The sequence below is a fragment of the Syngnathus scovelli genome, chromosome 9 (genome assembly GCF_024217435.2).
Source record: "Syngnathus scovelli strain Florida chromosome 9, RoL_Ssco_1.2, whole genome shotgun sequence".
NCBI classification, from domain to species: domain Eukaryota; kingdom Metazoa; phylum Chordata; class Actinopteri; order Syngnathiformes; family Syngnathidae; genus Syngnathus; species Syngnathus scovelli.
This window is the reverse complement of record NC_090855.1, coordinates 6,950,734-6,971,776: the sequence shown is the minus strand read 5'-3', so window position 1 is coordinate 6,971,776 and position 21,043 is coordinate 6,950,734. Positions and strand designations below refer to the sequence as shown.

General features: G+C 37.5%; 1 protein-coding gene across 6 annotated transcripts in view; it reads right to left on the bottom strand.

Moving 5' to 3' along the window:
* Positions 1-1,596: 1,596 nt before the first annotated feature.
* The window catches only part of adgrb1a (adhesion G protein-coupled receptor B1a), a 72,924-nt gene continuing 53,477 nt past the window's right edge, over positions 1,597-21,043 (bottom strand). For 3 of the 6 annotated variants that reach the window (XM_049731863.2, XM_049731865.2, XM_049731867.2), the window contains 12 exons: positions 20,842-20,992; positions 20,692-20,761; positions 20,344-20,410; positions 19,762-19,847; positions 14,969-15,067; positions 12,580-12,751; positions 11,776-11,871; positions 10,555-10,594; positions 9,644-10,308; positions 7,380-7,415; positions 7,015-7,173; positions 2,051-3,599 (listed from right to left, as the gene is read on the bottom strand). In XM_049731863.2, the coding sequence (XP_049587820.1) occupies positions 3,405-3,599; positions 7,015-7,173; positions 7,380-7,415; positions 9,644-10,308; positions 10,555-10,594; positions 11,776-11,871; positions 12,580-12,751; positions 14,969-15,067; positions 19,762-19,847; positions 20,344-20,410; positions 20,692-20,761; positions 20,842-20,992 (1,836 nt within the window). In that variant the 3' untranslated portion in view covers positions 2,051-3,404. Of the gene's footprint in view, positions 3,600-7,014; positions 7,174-7,379; positions 7,416-9,643; positions 10,309-10,554; positions 10,595-11,775; positions 11,872-12,579; positions 12,752-14,968; positions 15,068-19,761; positions 19,848-20,343; positions 20,411-20,691; positions 20,762-20,841; positions 20,993-21,043 lie in introns of all 6 variants that reach the window. The other 3 variants (XM_049731864.2, XM_049731866.2, XM_049731868.2) reach the window with 3 other exon arrangements.

Sequence of the window (21,043 nt, the reverse complement as noted above, 5' to 3'; positions counted from 1 at the left end):
GAATGTTCAGGTTCCAATAAATACGCTACAATACCAGCACAAACATGCTAAACGGTGACAGGCCTATGAGCCGAGAATGTGGTTTCTTCCGACTGCATGGGCAGAGAGCCTTGTGGCATTCATTTAAATTATGTAGCAACTAAACTAAAAATAAAAAACACATTAGCTCAATTATTCAATTATTTCAACATCCTAAAGCATAAATCTGGAAGAAAAATGAATTCTCTTATTTGTATACAAATATGCAGTATAATAATTTTTTATCCATTCATTATCTGAACTGCTCATCCTTACACATGCTTGCTAGAGCCTATCCCAGCTGACTTTGGGCAATAGGCGGGATGCATCCTGAACTGGTTGTATAAATAGACAAACAAGCATCCAGACTCCCAATCATACCTAAAGACAATTCAGAGTGCCTAATTTTTGATTTATTCAAATTTCAGGCTATATTTTAAACTGGAAAGAGAACAATATATTTTTTTTCCCCATTAACTGAATAACTTTATAGATGTTGATCTGCAGTACTAGAGATAAACGTAAAATATTTGTTTGCCTTGCCTACTTCCCTGTGATTGGCTCCACTTGCATTTCATGCCACCAAGTTTTCATGACCGAAATACCAAGTAGGCAGCACACTGTGTCTGCTTGCTGATGATGCCATCGCTGTTGATTATGACATTTCAGATTTTTCAAGATTACAGCCCCACTTTATACAACATACTTCCAGATTCTGACTCAAGTTTAAAAAAAATAACCACCTAGCCACGAGAAGATACCAGCAAACAAGGCTTGGATTTTTGTTTTACTTATGTGTAAACTTCATCTGGCAACAAAACTGTTCTGTGAAATATGAAGGGAAACTGAATTAATGATCTGATATATAGAGACAGTTTGGAGTATTCAATCATATAACAAATTGATTGCAAATTATTCAACAAAATATATACTCAGCCAGCATGAAATTAATGCAAGTTATTTTGTATGCATGTTGTGTGGTCACCGTTTGCACATCAAGGTGTATAGTTCGTGGGCCAGGTTGTAAGTGTCCTATTCTATGTCTGCCCTCTGAACCCACAGGTCACATTTGTTTACCTTTTTTGACCAAGCTGAACAAGATCACAGTGCACAGAAATGGCTTATTTGATGTGTAGCTGGCAGATAAGTAAATGGTGAGCTTCAGTGTCACACACTTGCTTTGTGTATTATTCAGTTCCCATTTGTCAGCCTTATTGGACATTTGATTAAAGACTATACAAACTCCAAAAATGCCAGTTGCTTCCTCAATGTGAAATTACAGCTGAGGGGGGAAAAAAAAAAACTTACTCATTAAGCTCTGCAGACGGTGACGCTCAATCTTCTGGTTTGGTTGGATGGTCTTTAATTTCATCTGAAAATGTATAGTAGAGATGGGCAACTTAAATGATAGAGGGGGCTGCAACTTTTCCTCATCACAACTTGGGGGGCTACATACGACTTTACACTCAAAAAATAACCACCAACAATGTTGTTTTTCCCTTGTTTAAAGGTCTCCTATTCAAAGATGGCAAACACTAAGATTAAAAACAATAACTTGTTTGTACGTGTTCACAAAAATTGACTGAATCACAGATTTTAATATTATATACTACAGTAGGTTTGTCCTGCATTTTATTTAAAATCCCAACAACAAACTGGCTTACTTGCCTGCGTGCAGTTTAGAACAGTAAAGTTCTTACCTGATGCGTACCACCATACTTGCTGCTGATTGGTATTCCACAAATGTGGAGACAAACGTGGGGACATTATCGAGGAGTACTTTTGACTTTTGCCCTCTGAACAGATGAAAAGTCACAAAAATGCCAATGGCTATACATGACAAATGATGAGGCAAGCTAAGGAGAACCTGTGAAATGGTAAACAAGCTCCTTGTGTTTGCCTTTCTAATGGTAATACAAACCTTTTTCATCACCATATACATACATGTATAAACATACTCATCACATTTGGGAAAAAAAAATAACACCATTATTTCTTTAACATTGCTAAGTACTAAAATCATGATGACTGCTTGTGTCTATATATAGCTTTTTTAATTAGAAATAAGACACATTCACTTTGTGCTCTGAAAACTGTACATTAACAAACAGATGGCCCCAGATAAAATAAAAAAGGCAAGTCAGGAGGTGTGGGAGGGCTCTGTGAGAAAGGCTGGCGATCGAGCAGATTAGAGGACAGGGGACAACAGCAAGGAGATCCAAGAGTAAATGGTTGTGGTATAAAAACACACAGGTTACATTGTGATACAGAACACGCATATAGTCCAGTATCTTGAAAAGACAGGAACGGGAAAATAAGGAGATATATCACAATAGATCTTTTCAATAATGACTCTTCCCAAGCAGAGTATGGAATATATTTAAATGCTGAAATCCACTCTGTAGAACTCTGTCAGTAATTACAATGCTGTACATCATGACTCCAAATGAGCCTTGTGCTTTCATGTTCCTTTTGTGTATCACAACATATGGTATATATTTATATATTGAGTCACATATCCATCTTGGAATTTTCAACATACATACTCCTTTCTGATACCAATGTTAAACATTTAATGTTAGCTATCAGAAGCCTGCCTGCTTGTCTTTGACAACAAATGCCACATCATGGTTGGATAAAATGACAGACAAGATGTGAGGTACCCCCGATCTTCAGGGGTGGTAGCATTGAGGCCGAAGCCCCATAAGACAACAAAGTTTGCAAGAATCTCAGAGAAGGCCTTTCTCCATTTGCGTACTTGATTTTGGTTTCATCCACATTCCCGTTCACTTGTCTCTTACCACTGCCAACAGTGTCAGGGTGGAAAAAAATGTCAGAGCCAAAAGGATAAAGGGTGAGTTGTGCAGGGGAAGGGATTGCCTTGAGAAGGGTAGGAGTGGGGGCTTGGCAGCCTGTCCTCAAACTATTTCAATTTATCACCAAAAATGTATCTTGATCCAGGGCTGATTTGGAGAAAGAGCGGGTGCAACAGTGATGTAGTAACACTGAATGGAAAGAAGACATGACTAATTTGTACATTACAACCATCACATACATACTAGACAACAGGTCATCGCCTGTGTGTATGATACACAATGGAGTCACTAATTCTCCAACCAAAGTGTCTTCCACGTGAGCCAGAATGGTACTCCTGGCCATATTCGGAGAGGCAGTTCATGTCTGATGACAACAAGGTCCAAACATTAAATAAAACAACATACAAAGACTTCATGATACCAGTTCTTTTATGTCAATGTCCTGCATTTATTGTCTTTTTTACTTTCCTTTCTCCTCACATTTGCAGTGAAGCCCCTCCAGTATAAGTGACATGTTCCTTATTTGTCCAAGAGTGAAGTGAAAGGTAAGTTGAAGAAACGGCTTATTTTTCACACCTCCGTCTGCAGGTCCATGATATCCTGGCCTACCAAAGGAATAGTTGCACTTGTCTTCTCCCACTCCACCGTCTGCAGCTCCAAAGGGGAGATCACTGCTTTTGCCGGGTCTTTTTTTCCCCAGGATGAAGGCGAGTGGGTGATTTGAACACCCTCCCATGCCCTCTTATTTGGAGTGTGCTGCTTATCCTAATGACAGAATGAAAACACATTTGCTAATTATTATTATTTCCTATTTTGATGACATGAGCCATCTTGACCTCTACAGATATTGTGGATAAGTCGAACTGATCCATGATTGCCAGTACACATTGATAAGCTACTTCATTTTAAAAGAAACTGTGAAATGACTATTAGGCCTTTCATTTTTATCTGAGAGAACTACACACACACACACGAGTGCCAAAGATTTTAGAAACGGCACAATGCACTGAAAACACACACAATACACCTACGTAAATCTAGATTTTACTCGCTTCGATCCTATGCGACTTTCTATCTAACGTGGTTTGGTCATGGACCTTGACATTTTTTTGTCATAAATACATTTTCAAGTAGTATTTTAAATGGATGATATAAGGACCGTACGAAGCTGAATGACTAGCGCGTAAACCTGAGCAACTTAAAGGCATTAGATAAAAATAATTACATGAATAAAAGAGCTATGGCGAGGGTCCTTGTACTACACATGAATGAACTGAATGATTCAATGAATGAATGAATCGAAGATAGCTATGGCAAAGGACACTAACACAAAAGTAAAGAAATTGGTACAAAATACACGGGATGTATAGGGATGGGAAAAGTCATAGCAATCCGCTTTTAAAGGAAAACTGAATCCTGGTTAACAGTGGTGGTTAATCACTGTAGCAGATAGAACTCCTGAAACCAATAAGTCCATTCTACCCTACACCGATTGGTTGATTCAGTTGGGAACAGGGCCCATCAATCAGGAGGAAGCAGGTGGAGATCTCCAGCATACATACAGATTAATTCCCACAACACAAAAATCAACAGCCACAAAATACTGTGGGCTGCAACAGCAGAAATTTAGAAGAAACATTCTCAATAAATTTGAAACAATCAAATTGAACAACATTCTTTATGAGCTTGAGTGCCCAGAATTCCTACTTGTATATTCTTGGCCACAAGAGAAAGAACATTGCAAGAACTGAGTTCCTTCTGACCCTCCACATCCATGTGACTACCTCTTCCATCAATTTCCCTAGGGTAGTCGCTATCCAATTATGCACATTAAAACCAGCAGACACTCCAACAGCTTCTTCCCTCATATTATTAACTTCCTAAATAGTTGATTCAAAATTTCATATTGGCACTTTGCAAGTGTTTGCTAATTTTGAACATCCCTTTGTGACAGAATTAAATTTTTGATTATTGAAGCTTCAACTCAATATATATTTGTATTATTGTTGTTGATCAATAATCCACACCATCAGACACTTTTAAGTGATCAAGAATCGACATATCATAATTACTGCACTACTAGTCACTTTAAATGGTGCAATGATTGTCTGTACTATATGTACAACTGACATTGTATTGTAATTATTATCCTTTGTTTTCTTCTACCACTTGGCCAACATAACTCAAATTCCGATATCAGATCAAGAATTAAGGTTCTCCCATCCTACAGTCATTTTTTTTTTTTATGTTAAACTGAAATATTTTCAGTCTATGGACAAAAAAAATTGGCCTCTGCGTTTCAATATTTTTGGGAAGTAGTGTGTTCCTTCTTAGCATTTCAACAGAGTACATCTAGAAACACCATGGTACACTTGGTACATAACACAAGTAATTAGTATTTTTCTACAGAATAACAGCTACACAAATTAACCAACCAAAGAGCTCCACATGCTGTGTTTGTTTAAGGTACTACGTTTATTGAACGTTCCTTCCAGTCACCGTTAACCAGTTCAATTTGAGTGGCAACAGTGATTGAACTCTATCTTTTCAGTCTGGAAAAAGCCCTTTCCAAGGGTTTGGGGACTTCAGGAAACAATTATCCCCAAATGGAGAAAATTGGCTACCAGGGTGAACATCCACAGAACGACACCAACCAAAATAGCTTTTAACGTGCAACAATGACTTATCCAGGAGGTCACAAAAGAAATCAAAGTGACATTCAAAGAACTGCAGGCCTCACTGGCCTTAATTAAGATCAGTCATTATGACTTAACCAGAAGAAAGAAACTGGACAGGAGTATTTCAAGGGTAAAAACATTGCTGAAAAAAAAGAAAATGCTTCTCACCATTACAGCTGGCATAAGAATAACAGTTTTTGATGAAATTAACATCTTCAAAAACCAAAGAGAGCTGTATCAGACTGCTACTTTGCTGCTTCACGACCCTGACAACTTGGGAATGATGACTAAGCAGAGGCTCACAGGGGATCAAGAATCTTTCATTGCCTGTTTCTCCCTTAGGAACGACCTTCATTTAAACGTTATCTAAACCCATTCTCTGTCCAGCTTTAAAACTTTTTTTTGGCATTCGACTCAGCCTGACACTTGGAATTGTTTGTGTTTTATTGTGTTGACTGTTTTCAATGTTATTCATTTATTGGTTTTAAATGTTTGTCTTTACATGTCTGAGTTTCACTTTAAGTGCAGCACTTAGTATGCAGCTGTGGTTTCAATCGGTGATGCCACGTGCATCCTGGTTTGAAAAACGTTAATAGCTGTCAATGAAATACGGTGTAAACAGAAACTTTAAATTGGTCAGTACTTGTTGCCTAATCTGTCTATACTGTGATCCCACTAAAGTAAACAAAGAAAACAGGTGTTTTTTACCCTTAATAATGGAATTCTAAAGTGCAGAGAAGTTGACAGGATATTTTTTAAACCGTGGTTGAAATTCCAATGATTTCTACTTGTATAAATAGAAACTTGATCACCCCACCCCAGGGATAATAACTCAAATAATTATAATCAAAATGCAGTCAATGTTTTGTTACAGCATGGGAACAGACAAGTTAACAGACAAGTGTTGTTGGGGGGGGCGGGGGTGGGGGCACGGATAGAAGGAACAAAAGCACAATACGTTATGCTGCATTGTGTTGTGTAACCTAAACACTTCCTTCATAGAGGATGCAGTAGAAAAGTTTATTTTGGTAGTCAGAGCTCTTGCTCTGCATCTTACATTGACTGAATTACATCCAGTTGGAAATGATAACTTCTCTATCAATCTTGGATTGTCTCATCTCGTCAACAATGATCTATAGCAGGGCCACCAAAAGAACACTACATGGGCAAAGCTACACTCAACCATCAGGCCTGGAAGGAAGGAAATCAGCGTTAATCCCTTTTCTCTGGAGGTTTTCTCACAAGAACCTAGGTATCGTCACCATCTAATATATCCATAAAAGTTTAATTCCAAAGGAGTTTTGATTGAGGTCAGAGCTTTGTGTGGGCCTATTAAGCTCCTCAATGCCAAACTAATTGATTTAGTTAAGATGAAAGCTGATTGGACCTAAAAGAGACAATGCCACCCAATTGTTTGATTTTGCCTTGTATTAGTTGAAACGATAACATTATTAGGTTGGTGGGGGGTGGGGAGCAGAACAGAATAAATTTAAACTGTTTACACTTATGTTGGTCTTGTCGCTGCTGGCAGAGGACACACTCCATCTTTTAGTAGCTTTGGCATCAACAGGTGGAGACTCTACAGCCATGTCTGCACTGTGAATCTTCCTGTTCAGGTCCTGAAACATGTCCTGGTGGCGTTTCCGGGTGTGCATTATCTTCTACACAGGAAGATTGTACATCACGCACAAGGGAAATAGCACAGACGGCCATCAATACCACGTTACCCTCAATTTATTAATCTCTGATCTCTCGAATAATGTTCCAAACCAAACAGTGAATAATCAATGTATGCAAACATCTACATAATATTATACTAAAGAGACAAATCGAAGCTCTGTGTATGAATGAAAGAGACTAAAATTACCTCAAAGTCAAGCTCTGCATAGCGTGATTTTCGCCTCTGGGGGGGGAGGGAGATGATACAGACAGATTAATAACTTATAGTTAAGATATCATGTGCCACGTGAGAAGACAAATGCTTGAGTATCCTGAATACATTTCATTCTGGTGGAAAGTCAATAAGGGATTTTGGCGACTCACAGGAGAGCAGAGAATCATGAAGGGAGAAAACCAGGTTTGTTGCTGGTCATTCCAGCTCCGTTGGCAAAAGCTTACATTTAACAGATTGTGACCGAATGACCTTTAAGTCAGCTGTCACTGAATAGTGAGGGAAAACCTGACCTTCAGGCTGCCCAGTTGCTCTGGCAGCTGCTGCCTCACACGCCATTATGGGAGTGTGTTTTGCCCTGAAGTGAAAAGACACCAGCCGACAGATGTTGAGGCCACTGTGTGCGGTTCACTGTGTTGCAACATCTTGCGACTGCAGTCAACACTAAAAACAGGGACAAAACTATCCTTTTCACCATCCAGGGTTTTCCTATGACCAATATTTTGGGATGCAGTTTTGTGTGCCCATGAAATAAGATGCCTTTGTGAAATTTAAAGGATCAGTCGAGCAGTGTGACCTGAGGACGTGTGAAATGTATTGAGTTGACATATGGATAAAAAAACACCAACAAATCAAAGTGGATATTATGTGATGAGACGAAAGGATGTTCAACATACCAAAATTAATTAAAACTTTGACCCATATACATTACAAAAATCCTACTGATTTGGCAACAATTCTGGGTGTTGCCACTAAAAACAATATGTTTAATAATAACACGGCTCATAAACAGAGGTAAATTTACATGAACAGAAATATTACCGTTTTATCTGATTAAGGCAATAAACTGCCAGCATCTCATGATGCCACAAAACTCTGAAGAGTTCCTTTTTTTATTTCTTTATTTTCCCTCTTGCTCTTGTCACTTGACTCAATCTGTCTTCACCAATAATATGCCACTAGGGAAAGCCTCATTATGTTGTTACAACATACCAGCAGGATCTGTGATCTCCCAGAATGCGACGGCCATATGATACATTCACACAATAGCAGACAACAAAATAGATGCTGTTATTTCTGAGGTATATCAATATTCAGTGGTGTATGCCTGTACGTTATTGATTAAACTATATAAAAATGAGCCATATATATTTAAACAATTATTACATAACATCAGTGCTAATGTCAATCCGCCCATCTATGCAGCTTGACAATATACTGTATGCAACCATTATGGTAGCAGGCTATTATTATATGATTTATTATAATAATGATTAAATATACAATGTTTGTTTTAGTTTTACAGTAAACTTCAACTGTGATTTGTAGTGTATGGTGGATCTGACAAGTGTCTTTCTTAGCTTTCAGATGGTGTACCTTAATGTTTGCTGTACTTTTGTTGTGTTAGATCGATGATGGAGGTTGCAGAGAGTATTTTACAGTCTACTGAAGTGTGCTCATCCAGCTTAAATTCTTTCTACCTACAAATACACATTTTAATGAAGTGACAAACATCCCGCAAGAGGGTTACATGAGCAAGGAGCTCTGCAATGGATGAGTTTCTCTTTTCAAGCATATGAATACACAGCTGTCGTATTATTGTGCGTGAAGACTGGGTAAAAGTGAATGTATCTGATGCTTATTTGAGTCATCCTCAGTTTCATACAAGTTTTACTGTATTCTTCGGAAAGGAGTTGTAAAACACATTTTTGGAATGGTATTTATTTAGCCTATGGATATTTGTGTTTTATTTTATTTTTATTATTTCTTCAATAGTTTTGTAAACAAATGGAAGCAGGGTGGAAATGGACAATTTCATGTCAGTTTGAGGAAAAAATGGTCTGATACACTATGTTAGCTATAGATATAAAATCAGTAATAAAATGATATCAAATTTTGGCAATATCGCACACCTCTAAGTACTGGTATACTGTGGAACCTTACCAGTATCTTTTGATGAGTTCAACCATCAATTTCCAAATTGCTCAGATTATTGCCGTTGTTCATTACACATCTAGTTTATTTCATTGTTTTTTTCATCAAAGTTTATATGAGAAAAGCCATCAATAAAAAATGTTTTGCTTTTTTGTTGAATTGAATTTATAATAGAATTTTGTTAGTAGCAGCACAATAAATATCTGATCCACACAGAATTATGTCTCTAATGGTAAATTGTATATTTAAATTAAAAATATAACAGTGTACTGGTTGGATAAGAACACGGAAGTCAGCGTACTCACCTCCAGGGAGCTTGTGGATAGAGTGGAAACAGTTTCACTCTTGGTCATCACAGCAGAGTTTCCAGATTCTGCTCCATTGGAGGTGCTGCTGTCCACTTGAGAGTCTCTTGGTAGGTTTTGACGGTTATGTGCAGGTGATTCTCTCTCCGAGCATGACACACTGACCTGGTCAGCAGGCAGGCTCTTCAGTCCAAATCCTAGCACTGGCTCACCGGCAACAGGGTTAGCCAGGTGGACAAGCCTTGTCTGAGGTAGCTGTTCAGCACTTATGTTATACTTGGTCGGTTGCTCTTCTTTGCCCTTGGCGGGCCTTAGGGTGCCTATGTTGTTGGTTGGTAAATGGACGAGCCCCGGCGGGGCTTTGCCAGTGCCCTCACAACTGCTTCCTTCTCCATTCCTTTGTGGAAGCTCACCATCTAGTTGTTTAAAGAGATCACTATCACAGATGTAAATGGATTTGGCACCTGGCAACTCAGTGCTGATTCCTTTAGTGGTACATTTCTCTCTGCGTAGAGTCAGTGTGTGGCTATTATAGTCAGCCATGTTCTGGAGGTGGACTTTGGCCATACTGGCTGGCATGGTATTGAAGTTAGAGCCCCTTTGGAGGGTTACAGCCCCAGAAGAGGCTTTTTCCTCTCCCTGGAGGGAGGAGTGCTTCATAGTGCCTAGATGAGCAGAACCGAAACATGAGAACAAAACTCTCTAAAAAAATTTAACCGAGATTTTCCAGACAATATGTTTTAACACAAAATGTTCTGTTATAAAAGACAGAGTTTTAGTTGTGACAATGTTTTAACAACACAAGAGGTTATTTGGCCCTAAAATTGGGTTATAATAACTGTGACCACATCTCATCTGTTAAGTTCCAAAAGGGCAAAAATGAATCAAAGTACAAGACTAAACATATTTACCTGATCTGCAAGCCATATCAACATCCTTCTCAAAGTCAGTCTGTTGACAAAATGTAAAAGGGAATAGATTTTATTCCAAATATCAACAATAGATAAGACAGGTAAGATGCCATAGATGGAGTTGATATGAAAAGTCCACAGATTCTTGTTCGAATGTCAGGGTTTTGTGAAATAATCTTATGCAGTATTAATGTGATCATACCCTCTAACACCCAATTGAAAGTTTGCACACCCATTTATAACTGTGAATAAGGTTGTGTTCTAAATTTGTCAATCACAAATTCATGTTTAATGGGAGTTGGCACATTAGTATTTGCTACCGTTTGCAGTGTTTCTGATTAACCTCTAACAAAGTAGAGGTCTTCAAGTAGGTTTTGCATGATTTTGTTTCCTTTCTAATAGAAGATGCCTGGAGATTATGTGCAAACACCGACTGGTATTTGGAACTATACATGTGATCCTGCAACATGACTAAAACCACAAGTTCCAGTTGGAGAAAGACAGCCCTGTGTGCTTCCCCATAGGTGTGGTGGTCTTTTTGTCATAAGCAGTATAATTTTTGTGGCAAACATATGTTCGGGGATTCCAAGTCTGTGTTTTTCCCTCTCTGTAAGATAAGGTTTGCATCTTGCATGCTGGTATACAGTACTTGATATATTAGCAATTATTTTTTACCCTTCTCCTGACTGATATACCTTGAAAGAATCAGATCATTTGAATGATGTGGAAGCTCTCCGTGGACCTTGACTTGTGCTAAATCAGAAAAAGTCTACTAAAACATTTGAACATTAATCTGGGTTAAACAGAGACATTTTAAATGGTGGCAAGGTGTACAGACTAAAACTGTAATATGAACAGAAGTGTGTAGACTTTTTGTATCCACTATAGATCAAATGATTGACACAGTAGACAAGCTGGCCAACTGGCAGGCAGGCAGAGGTAGGCAGGCAAGCAAATTATCAGACTGTGAAGTGACAATAGATGAGAAGACATCAATAATAATACACTCAGCATTGTCATTTTTTTTCTTTTGTTACATTTTGAGAAAAAGAGTCTACAATTATCCCTATTTTTTAAAGATAAATAAATATTTTTACGTTGATTAGAATCATGAAGATTATGCTTAAAGTTACCGAAATTCAAATAAAAAAATAGTCCAAACTGTAGATAATGTTAGTCTTAACAGGGAGAACATGGCAGATGTAAAATTCATATGCATACCACAAGCTGAGCATGTCCGTTCTGGAAAGAACCACCAGAATCCCCATTACCATCTTCCTGGCGATCTACCACACGGCATTTGACTGCTTCCTGAACCTGTTTAACACAATACAGTTCCTGGCTTTACATCTGATGTGTTAAAGAGACAACATTTCCTAAACAATGGATGAGCCCAACTTAATAAATGGCTGTACATTTTAAGTTCAAAGGACAATCAAGATTATTTTGTGTTAATATTTTATGTTGATCTAAGTAGAGCATATGGCTGGCACCTATTCCCTTTTTGTATCTAATCTTGTGTTGAGCTTTACATCAAATTCCTATTGGTGGATCATAATCAGTATAGCAGTTTAAAAAATACAATTTTCTTTAAATAAAGAGAATAAATGTATCTCAAAATCACCTCTCTGTGGCAAAAAGTAATATAAAGTATCTGTACCAAGGTACTAGAAGCCGTTTTATAATGTTGAATCATTCACATCCCAATGACAAAGAATCAGGAGTAAACGGGCTTAAATTTCATCTTTCTTGATATTTCCAAATGGGTTGTATGGATGCTGAGGGTGAACCAAAAAATTTGTAGCGCCTGACAGAGCCACCCCATGGCTCCTAAATGCTAATGAGACATTTGGGAGCAAGAGTGCGGTGAAGGAATGAGTGCAAAACCTTTAGATATCATCCCCTTAGGAATAACAACATAGTAGGTGAACACAATGAACCTGAACAATTAAAGAGCAAAATCGTCACTATTGTCTTAAAGGTAGGTGGAAAAAAAAAAACGGAATGGTGATGATGTCAACATACCTCTCTTCGCAGGATGCAATGGACCATGACGATGACAAAGCCTTCCATAGAATCAAAGACAGCAAAAAGAATCTGGAATAGTGCAGAGCGCCGATCAGTGATGGCAAGTACAGCTGACATCCACGTGAGAGCCAGAAGGGGCAAAACCACACAGGAGCTCCACAGTGAGGCCCTGTAGAATGGGAGTAGGATAGCAGTCAAAGAGAGAAGCGATAACCTTTCATCAACATAGCCCAGGAAGAAAATGATTATGCTATAAATTAAAATCCACTGTTTTCCAGTGTTGTTAATGTTGAAAACACATTTAATTTCTATGATCTGTAAAAAAAAAAAAAAGACTTATCAAAGCTCCCCTGTATAGTTCATTCATTAAAAAGAGCATTCTACTTCAACGGTGCATGAACACATCACAACACATTCTTTGCACTATAGCCACCCTTGGGGAAACCATACATCCAACTCTCACATATATGTTTATATTTACATATATTCCATGCATGTATGTTCAAGATGGCTCAGAAAAATTGTAATATATATAGTTTTAAAGGGAAAAAAGGAAGAGCAAAGGTGAGGGGTAACGGGTATATCAGGCCAGGACAGAATGTAAATAACAGAAAAAAATGGCCAGAGAAGGACAAGCAGGACAGAGGCATAGGCTGAAGAAATACCAAAACTTGACTTCTTTTTACAAACGTCTCTCTTTCCTTTTTAAGTTATTTTTCAACCATTCAACATAACTTTGATATAAGAGGAAAATTACAAGAAAAATAGGTTCTTTATGCTTGCAACAGAAAATAATCAAGATAAAAAAAGGACATCTTGGGTCATTTCATCAAAGCTCTGTGACTTTACCTTAAGTAGTGCTGTTTTACTAGTTACGAAAAGGGTATTAATTGTTTTTTTCTGTGACTTCTTTGGCAATCTTGATGCTATGATGTGAATGAAGTCAACCCAGCCCGAAAGTGTCTTACCATTATAATCACAATCCAATGATACTAAATCCTTAAAATAGGCCTGAATCATTAATTTGAGGGAAGCTGAACTGATTAATAATTTGGGTTTAGTCATCGACTTTATCCTTTGTATAGACTTTTTGCATGTTCTCTCTGTGTTTGTGTGGATTTTTTCTGGCTAGTGTTTTTGAACTTTTAAAACCCTTTGGAAGTAATACATATTCTGTTGACAATGTATGTATCAATTACAGTCAGAGTCATGAACATAGAAGATAGATTAAAAAGTAAACTAGGATGCTAAACCTAATTATTCCAACAGCAAATTTTCAAATGTTCCTATTGGTGCTATTGGGTTAGTTTGCATTTAAAGACATTGTTGTGCTATAACTCTAAAATATACTATTCACAACATTTATTTTGCTTTTGTAAAAAAAAAAAAAAAAAAAAAACTAAATTAAAACAAGAGGTGACAATTTAAAAAGATCTGATGTGCCAATTATTTGCATATATTGCATATTAGGGATCGGTATGGCACACTGGGACTTATGTTTGACTTTCCAACACCGCGATCTCAGATCATGCAGTTACAACAATACCCATCAACGACCACACATGCACACACTCACAGCGGGACGCACACACAATCTGTCCCTTACAGATTAGGAATGTGCTTTTCAGTCACCACAAAGAAAACCACTCACATAAAAAAACTGTTTTAAATCCCAAACTTCACTCCTCTTAAACATGTAATTAAAATACTGTATAAATTAAGCCAATAATTGTGTTGTTTATAATTGTAATGAATATCATCTGAAGGAGTATTCCCAAGGGATTAATAAAGTTAAGTCTAAGTCTAAGTCTAACTGAAACATTTAGGTTTGACATTCAAAGATAAATATGAGACAAGTGCTCATCATTTCAGATCTTTCTTCTAGGTATTATATATCTGATTAAACAACCTACAATATCACGTATTTAGTTTGAACTCATACATCTTTTAGGTGAGCAATAGTCATTAAACATGTGACTGGCAGGTTTCCAAAGTCTGTGTAATATATCTATTCCATTCTTTTGGTTCACACAAAGAAACAATGCATTTTGTTACCAATAACATCAAAGTTGCATGTCAGATTCAAAGTTACAAAATTCCTGTTTATAAAAACTCAACGTGGCTCTCTTGTCTCATGTTTAGCTTTTTATGTCAAACCAGATGTTACAAACTGTCATCAACAAAAAGGAAATAATTTGTGTCCCTGTTCCAATACTGTTGGAGGGGCAAATATATATCCTGAATTGGATGCATATAAAAGCTAGGTTTTAGTAAAAATGAGTCTGATAATGAAAACAGAACCAATCGAGTGAGGGAGAACAAGAGAGGTGTACAGTTGAGAAGATAGAAGCAAGAAGAGTTAAGGAAAATAATTAGCGGGACTAACATGGCGTTACTGGTAGCTGTGGTGGATACGTCAGCCGACGAGATAACTCCACACTTGGCACATTTGAGCGTCATATTGTACAGTGGCACTGTCATCTGACTGCAAAGTCAAATTAACACGCTGTAACAACAACACAAACAGATACAAATGCACCTATACACAGATTCATACATATGTACATACATACAAGCACACAAAAACAAAACAGTCACGCCAACAGTGAGTCACAGTAGTCTCGCACAATCTCTCTCTCAGGGTTTTGAGTCAGCTCAGAGTGTTTGTGTTTCAAGCTTTTATCTAATATGACTTGGAAGAAGATCGCAGCATGGATAAGACTGTCATCACATATTTGATTTTCTTGAAAGAAAGAAAAAAAAAAACATGATAGCCTGCGATGTTTGGGACTCTGCACTGAGTGCTCAATATTATACCAGCTAGTCATTCATCTGCTTGTATTACATGAAAGCCATATCACATTCAATTTTACGTACGTCTGGTGATTACCTCATACAAAAATCAACAACACATTTAAAGTCCATCTACTGAGGATATAGCATTTTAATTCCTTGTATACAAATAGTTGACTCTCTGGAGAAAGCTATCAAGTGTGAATTTACACCACCAACTACATCTTTCATGAGCAGCCAAATTCTGAGAATTTGTCTCTGGGCAAGCTACTCTGATGCCACTGTGCAGTTAACATACTGAAAATTCGGTTATGGGAAACAGAGGACAGAGGCCAAGTGAAATACAGCTTCGGCAGTGGTTGAGGCAGAAATTCAGGCTTGGGAGCGATTTGGCTAGAATGTGGGGAAAGGCTTCCACATGGATCTGAGGAAATTCTGATTCTCCATCTGACAGCTCAGGAGGCGGTAGAAGCTGTGCACACTAAACATTGTGTATAATGGAGATTGATCTGTGGTGACCTTAACTCTGAATATTGTAGGTCGGTGAGGAGAATATTTCGAAACCTTCTCGGGTCCACCGACATCACTTCCAATGAGGAAACTGACTCCGAGGTAAACTGTCTTATCGCAGGGATGTAAGTCGGAAAGAAAAAAAAAAATCTCTTCGGTAGTAAGGCCCAGGAGTGCATGATATGTACTCCAAGTTCCTAAAGGCTCTAGATCAGTGGTTCTTAACCTTGTTGAAGGTATCGAACCCCACCAGTTTCATATGCGCATTCACCGAACCCCTCTTTAGCAAAAAATAAAAAAAAAAAACATTAAAATTTAAAACATAAATGTTTTTTACTGGTGCACAAAATGAGCCGTGCATGATCATCACCTTGTTCAAAGAACAAAACCAACATAATGCATGAACTCAACAAATTACATACCTGCAAATCAGTGTGCCTTCGTGAAATCGGTTCAGAAATGCATTATCATGAATTTACGAATATACCTTAATGTATGCTACTGGCACCAATATTAAAAATCAATAAAAACTAATTATTAAAACACAAACACACCATTTACGTGGATATGAAAGTCAAAAGGTAAAAGGTGGGTGGGTAGATGGATCAAAGATACTACAAAGGAAACCATTTTGGAAAATTAAGTTAAAAGATTTATAACAAATGACACTACTGACAATGTGTTTGAGCCAAAATGAAGGGATAAAACCTGCAACAGCATAACATTCAACCATTACACGAGTTGAATGGTTTTAGTGTTGTCTAATTTCGTGAGGTCAAATTAGTTTGCTGTTGTGGTACAGATACCAATGAAGCCTGTCTCCAAGGGAGAATCTGCCTAATTGAAATGTTTCTGTGTACTTAATTGGATGCTGAATAAACCAACTTAATTAACCATGTTTTCAATTTCAATCTTAAGTGACATCATGAACAGTGAATCAACTTGAAAATATATTTCCATTCTGCACAAATAAATAACAAATGTATAACACACCAAATGCAACCCCCTTGGGGTATACAAACAAACAGCTGAGACTGATCAGTTTGCATTCTTTCCTATTACCTCAATCCAAACACGTGGGCCAAAACCACTTTGAGCCCCGTGCAAACAAACTCTAATTTGATTTGGTTCACTTCAGTCAAGTGTGAACTCTGCACAGACGTGCAGTCAAATGACAGCAGCACAAAGCACAGGGAGATCACACGGCTTTAACAGTTAAGTTTAGCACAGGTGTCTCAGTCACAGTCTGCTTTTGGCACATTTGCCTGTTTGTGCTGTAGTGCATGCATGTGCAACTGGGATCCCCCAGGGGCTTTTGAAGGAACGTTTTTCAAAGTTCTTTGTGACATATTAGATAAAAAGAACCACCACCACTGAACACAAATATATGCAATAGATCAATTATATACAAAGATAACATTTGCATCAATGTGAAGAAGACCATGGAGATGGTGGTGCATTTCAGGAGGAACAGATGGCCCCTCATCTTTTCAAACATTGGAGGAGCATCAGTGGAAGTAGTGTCTATACACACATTCCTTGGGGTCTACCTTGCCAAGGAACCTACTGTCTTAATATGGGCATGATTCTTAAGAACAACAGTGAATAGAGGGTTGAAGTAAGACCAAAGCGCTGAGTCAAAATATCAACGAGGTGACTTCAGGAGAGATCTGTGAATGACTAAGCGGCCAAGAGCCCACACTTGAATTCGTGCTGTGCAATGATGATTCCAATCAGATCTGATGGAACTTGTGAGATGCTCTAAAAAGATAAATGCTAAAGAGAGGCAGGCTAAGCTTGTGGCATCATATTAAAAAAGACTTGAGGCTGTGGTTGTCACAAAAGACGCATCAACCAAGTATAGAACAGTGGCTGGGGATGAATGAATGAATGCATGAAGTTCATCTGGAGCTGTGCATTAGAAAAATAGTTCCCTTAACGAGCTACTCTCAAAGTTATAAACTACCCAATGTGCCATAAGCAACATTTTTAAATGGATGTATCTATCAAATTATTATATTTCAGAGCTGAATATGCCCCTCAACTATAGGTAACACTGCCAATTCATAAGCCTCTGCAAGCACTATAGATATGACTAACCAGAAATTGAAGAACTCATGTTACTGTGTTCTACACAGCTAACATGGGATAAGACGATTTACACGATAAGAGACAGAAATTCTAATATGAAGTGAACTAGGGGTGTTTCCATTGTTATTCACCCAGAAGTGGTAATAGGCGGGACTAGAACCTTTAAGAAGAGAATGGGATAGGCAACCAATACCCAGTCATAGGCTGATCTGTTCCTGATTAAGAAGCCCTGAGTGAGAGAGAGGGGGGATTCTGTGCAAACTCAAAAATGACATTTCAGACAGCAATGACAGATCCAGTTAAAAAAAAGAGATCACCGAGTAAAGTATTTGAATGTACCAACAATGCTCATGTGGACATAAAAGACTGCCATGTAAAGGAGAGCAGGGTGCACGTTTCCTGAAATGATTGGTTGTCAATGCAATATGTTTTACCATCTCAAAGAAGTTGGATATTTGTGACAGTATGTCGAACTATATATATTATAAGTCACCACTTGGTATTCAACTAATACAATTCATTTCCTTTTATTTTTCATCATTTCTGTTGGATTGCAGTGTGCACATTTAATGAACATATTAAGACATATGTATGTGGTACCTCCAAAATCAAAATGATCTGGAGTACCTAAAAACGTCATGTTAATCTTTCATCTTCAAAGTAAGCAAGCCATTTTCAACACTTACAACTTGTCAATAATTTGTAAAAATAACACCCACATCTGTGGAATGACCAATAACATAAATGTGTGGAAAAAATATTAAATATATTAAATTGTGACGTATGAGGATTTGGCCCAACACCAGTGATATTTATGTCCAATGTATGTAGGCATACATGTATAGAAATAGTTGGGTCATTTATGAGATGTGGATAATGTGCATGTTAATATGATTCGCCAGGCCGATACAATGTAAATGTATGTCTAAAAATGTTGGGACCCTTAGACGAGCAGCCTGACATTTTAAAGCAAGAACTACTATTGTTGTCTGTTGTTCTTACTTGCCACACGTGTCAATATTTTTTGGGGATCGTTATTCTGATTTAGTGGTCCAAAATATAATTATAATATAATAATTACTTATTTCCCACTAAATGGTTATACATTGGAATTTCCTTTGAAGGTTTCTATGAAGCCCTGCTTACCCTTACTAGAAAGAGATGAGAAGGAAAACAGATGGAATTAATCACTACTATCACAGAACAACCCACAGAACAGTTGGCTACTTCTAAAGCATTGGGATGAATCACCATCTTCATAGCAGTACCGATAACCAGATGGAACTCTTCACCTTTTGTGCTTTCTTATACATAATACAGTACTTTGGTGGTCTCATGATCTATTACTTGAATTAAATTGGATTTCAATGGCACCAATTCAGGATCATTTTGGAATCAATTTGAAATGTTTGATCCAAAGAAAATGGGCTTCATTCACCAACTGTTTTTGAGAACACATTTGCACTTTTCAATAAGAATATGATATTCACCAATGTACAATTTGACTCTACGGTATACTTACACACATTTTAGTGGTTTACAATCGAACATTTATCATATTGAATTATATAATATTAAATGGATTTTAAATACGTATCGTATCATCATTGAAATGATGACGTTCAATAATAACTCATCATAAATCCCCACTATTTCAGAAAACTTTAGAAGGGCAAATGTAGCTCTTAGGAACATGTTGATGAATCAGGCTCAGCAATTCCCTTTGTGAGCTACACCACCAGGCTGGTTATAGGTGACAGTATAAAAGTGTGGTATAAGGCATACCCCGCCCTCTCCTTTAGTTTCATATCAGTAATGCCGTCTTTGGACACCAGTTTGTTAAAAACGAGAATCCCAATAACCATGTTAACCTGCCAAAAGAAGAGGCATACAATTAATACATTAAAGACATTTTCCTTTTTGACAGCATGCAGAAATACTCTGATCATGTCTGATGATGACAGCAGAATAAATTAAATAATCAAACACTAAACTTGGTTATACTTACTCCAGAAGCTTAATAAACTGTTTGCGATTTCAAAACAATACCATTTGTTCAAAACTATTCTACAGGAATTTATTCTCTCATTCCAAGTACTGAAAATAGAACTCTATGAAAGATGAAATTAATGTTTATTTGTTAAATAGTGTATTGATGTTGTATTTAAATGTTTTGCAGTTGAATTAAGCTGTTTGCTGCGTGGACCCACCACAAGTTGCTTTCACCGCAACATCCCTTTCTTATTTATTTAGTAGTTATTTTTTGCATGTCAACAAGTCAAGTCAAACCATTGACAAAATAACTGCAAATGACCAAGATACAGTACTGGTTAAAGGCAGGCAGCACAGAGAGAGAAGAAAGAATACCAAGACAACAGCGGCAGCTGGTCCAACAAATGCATAGAGAAGACCTCCTTCCAGAGATAACCAGCAGCTACAAGAGAGAAGCAGGCAGACATGCATAGTATCATATACAACTCGAGAATGCAGTCTGTATAGAAATTGTGTGTGAACGTTGAGAAGCATTTACAAATTTAGATTAAATTACGAGGGAATAAGTGAAAGAATGGGTTACACAAAAACACTGTGTGAATTAAAATATACATATATTGAAAAAGCAATAACAACACAAAACCATACTCAATATTCTCAGAGCAACATTTTAGGTCAAATAATACAGTACACAATAGATCATCTACAGAAAACCATTCTTACTAGCTTGGTGTTCCATAGCCTTTTGCCTTGGTAAAACCCACTGAGATTGCAACAACAAGGGCAGGGAGACCTAGGAGAGTCAAAAGGGATATTAGAATGGAGCAAATTACGAAAATGATTCAAATAGAAACAAGGGATGATAAGACTAACCCCAGCCAAGACAGAGAAAACGCTTGCGTATTATTCGATTCCGTAGACGACCCGTCACTGCCATGTATGACTGCCATGCCTCCGTCAGGACCCAACAGAATGATGACAGAAAAAAAAAGTGAAGAAACGCAGCGATTACGGTGCATAGGACCTAGAAGAGCAATAAAGAAAGGGATATGGAACTGTGATCATACTGGCTTTC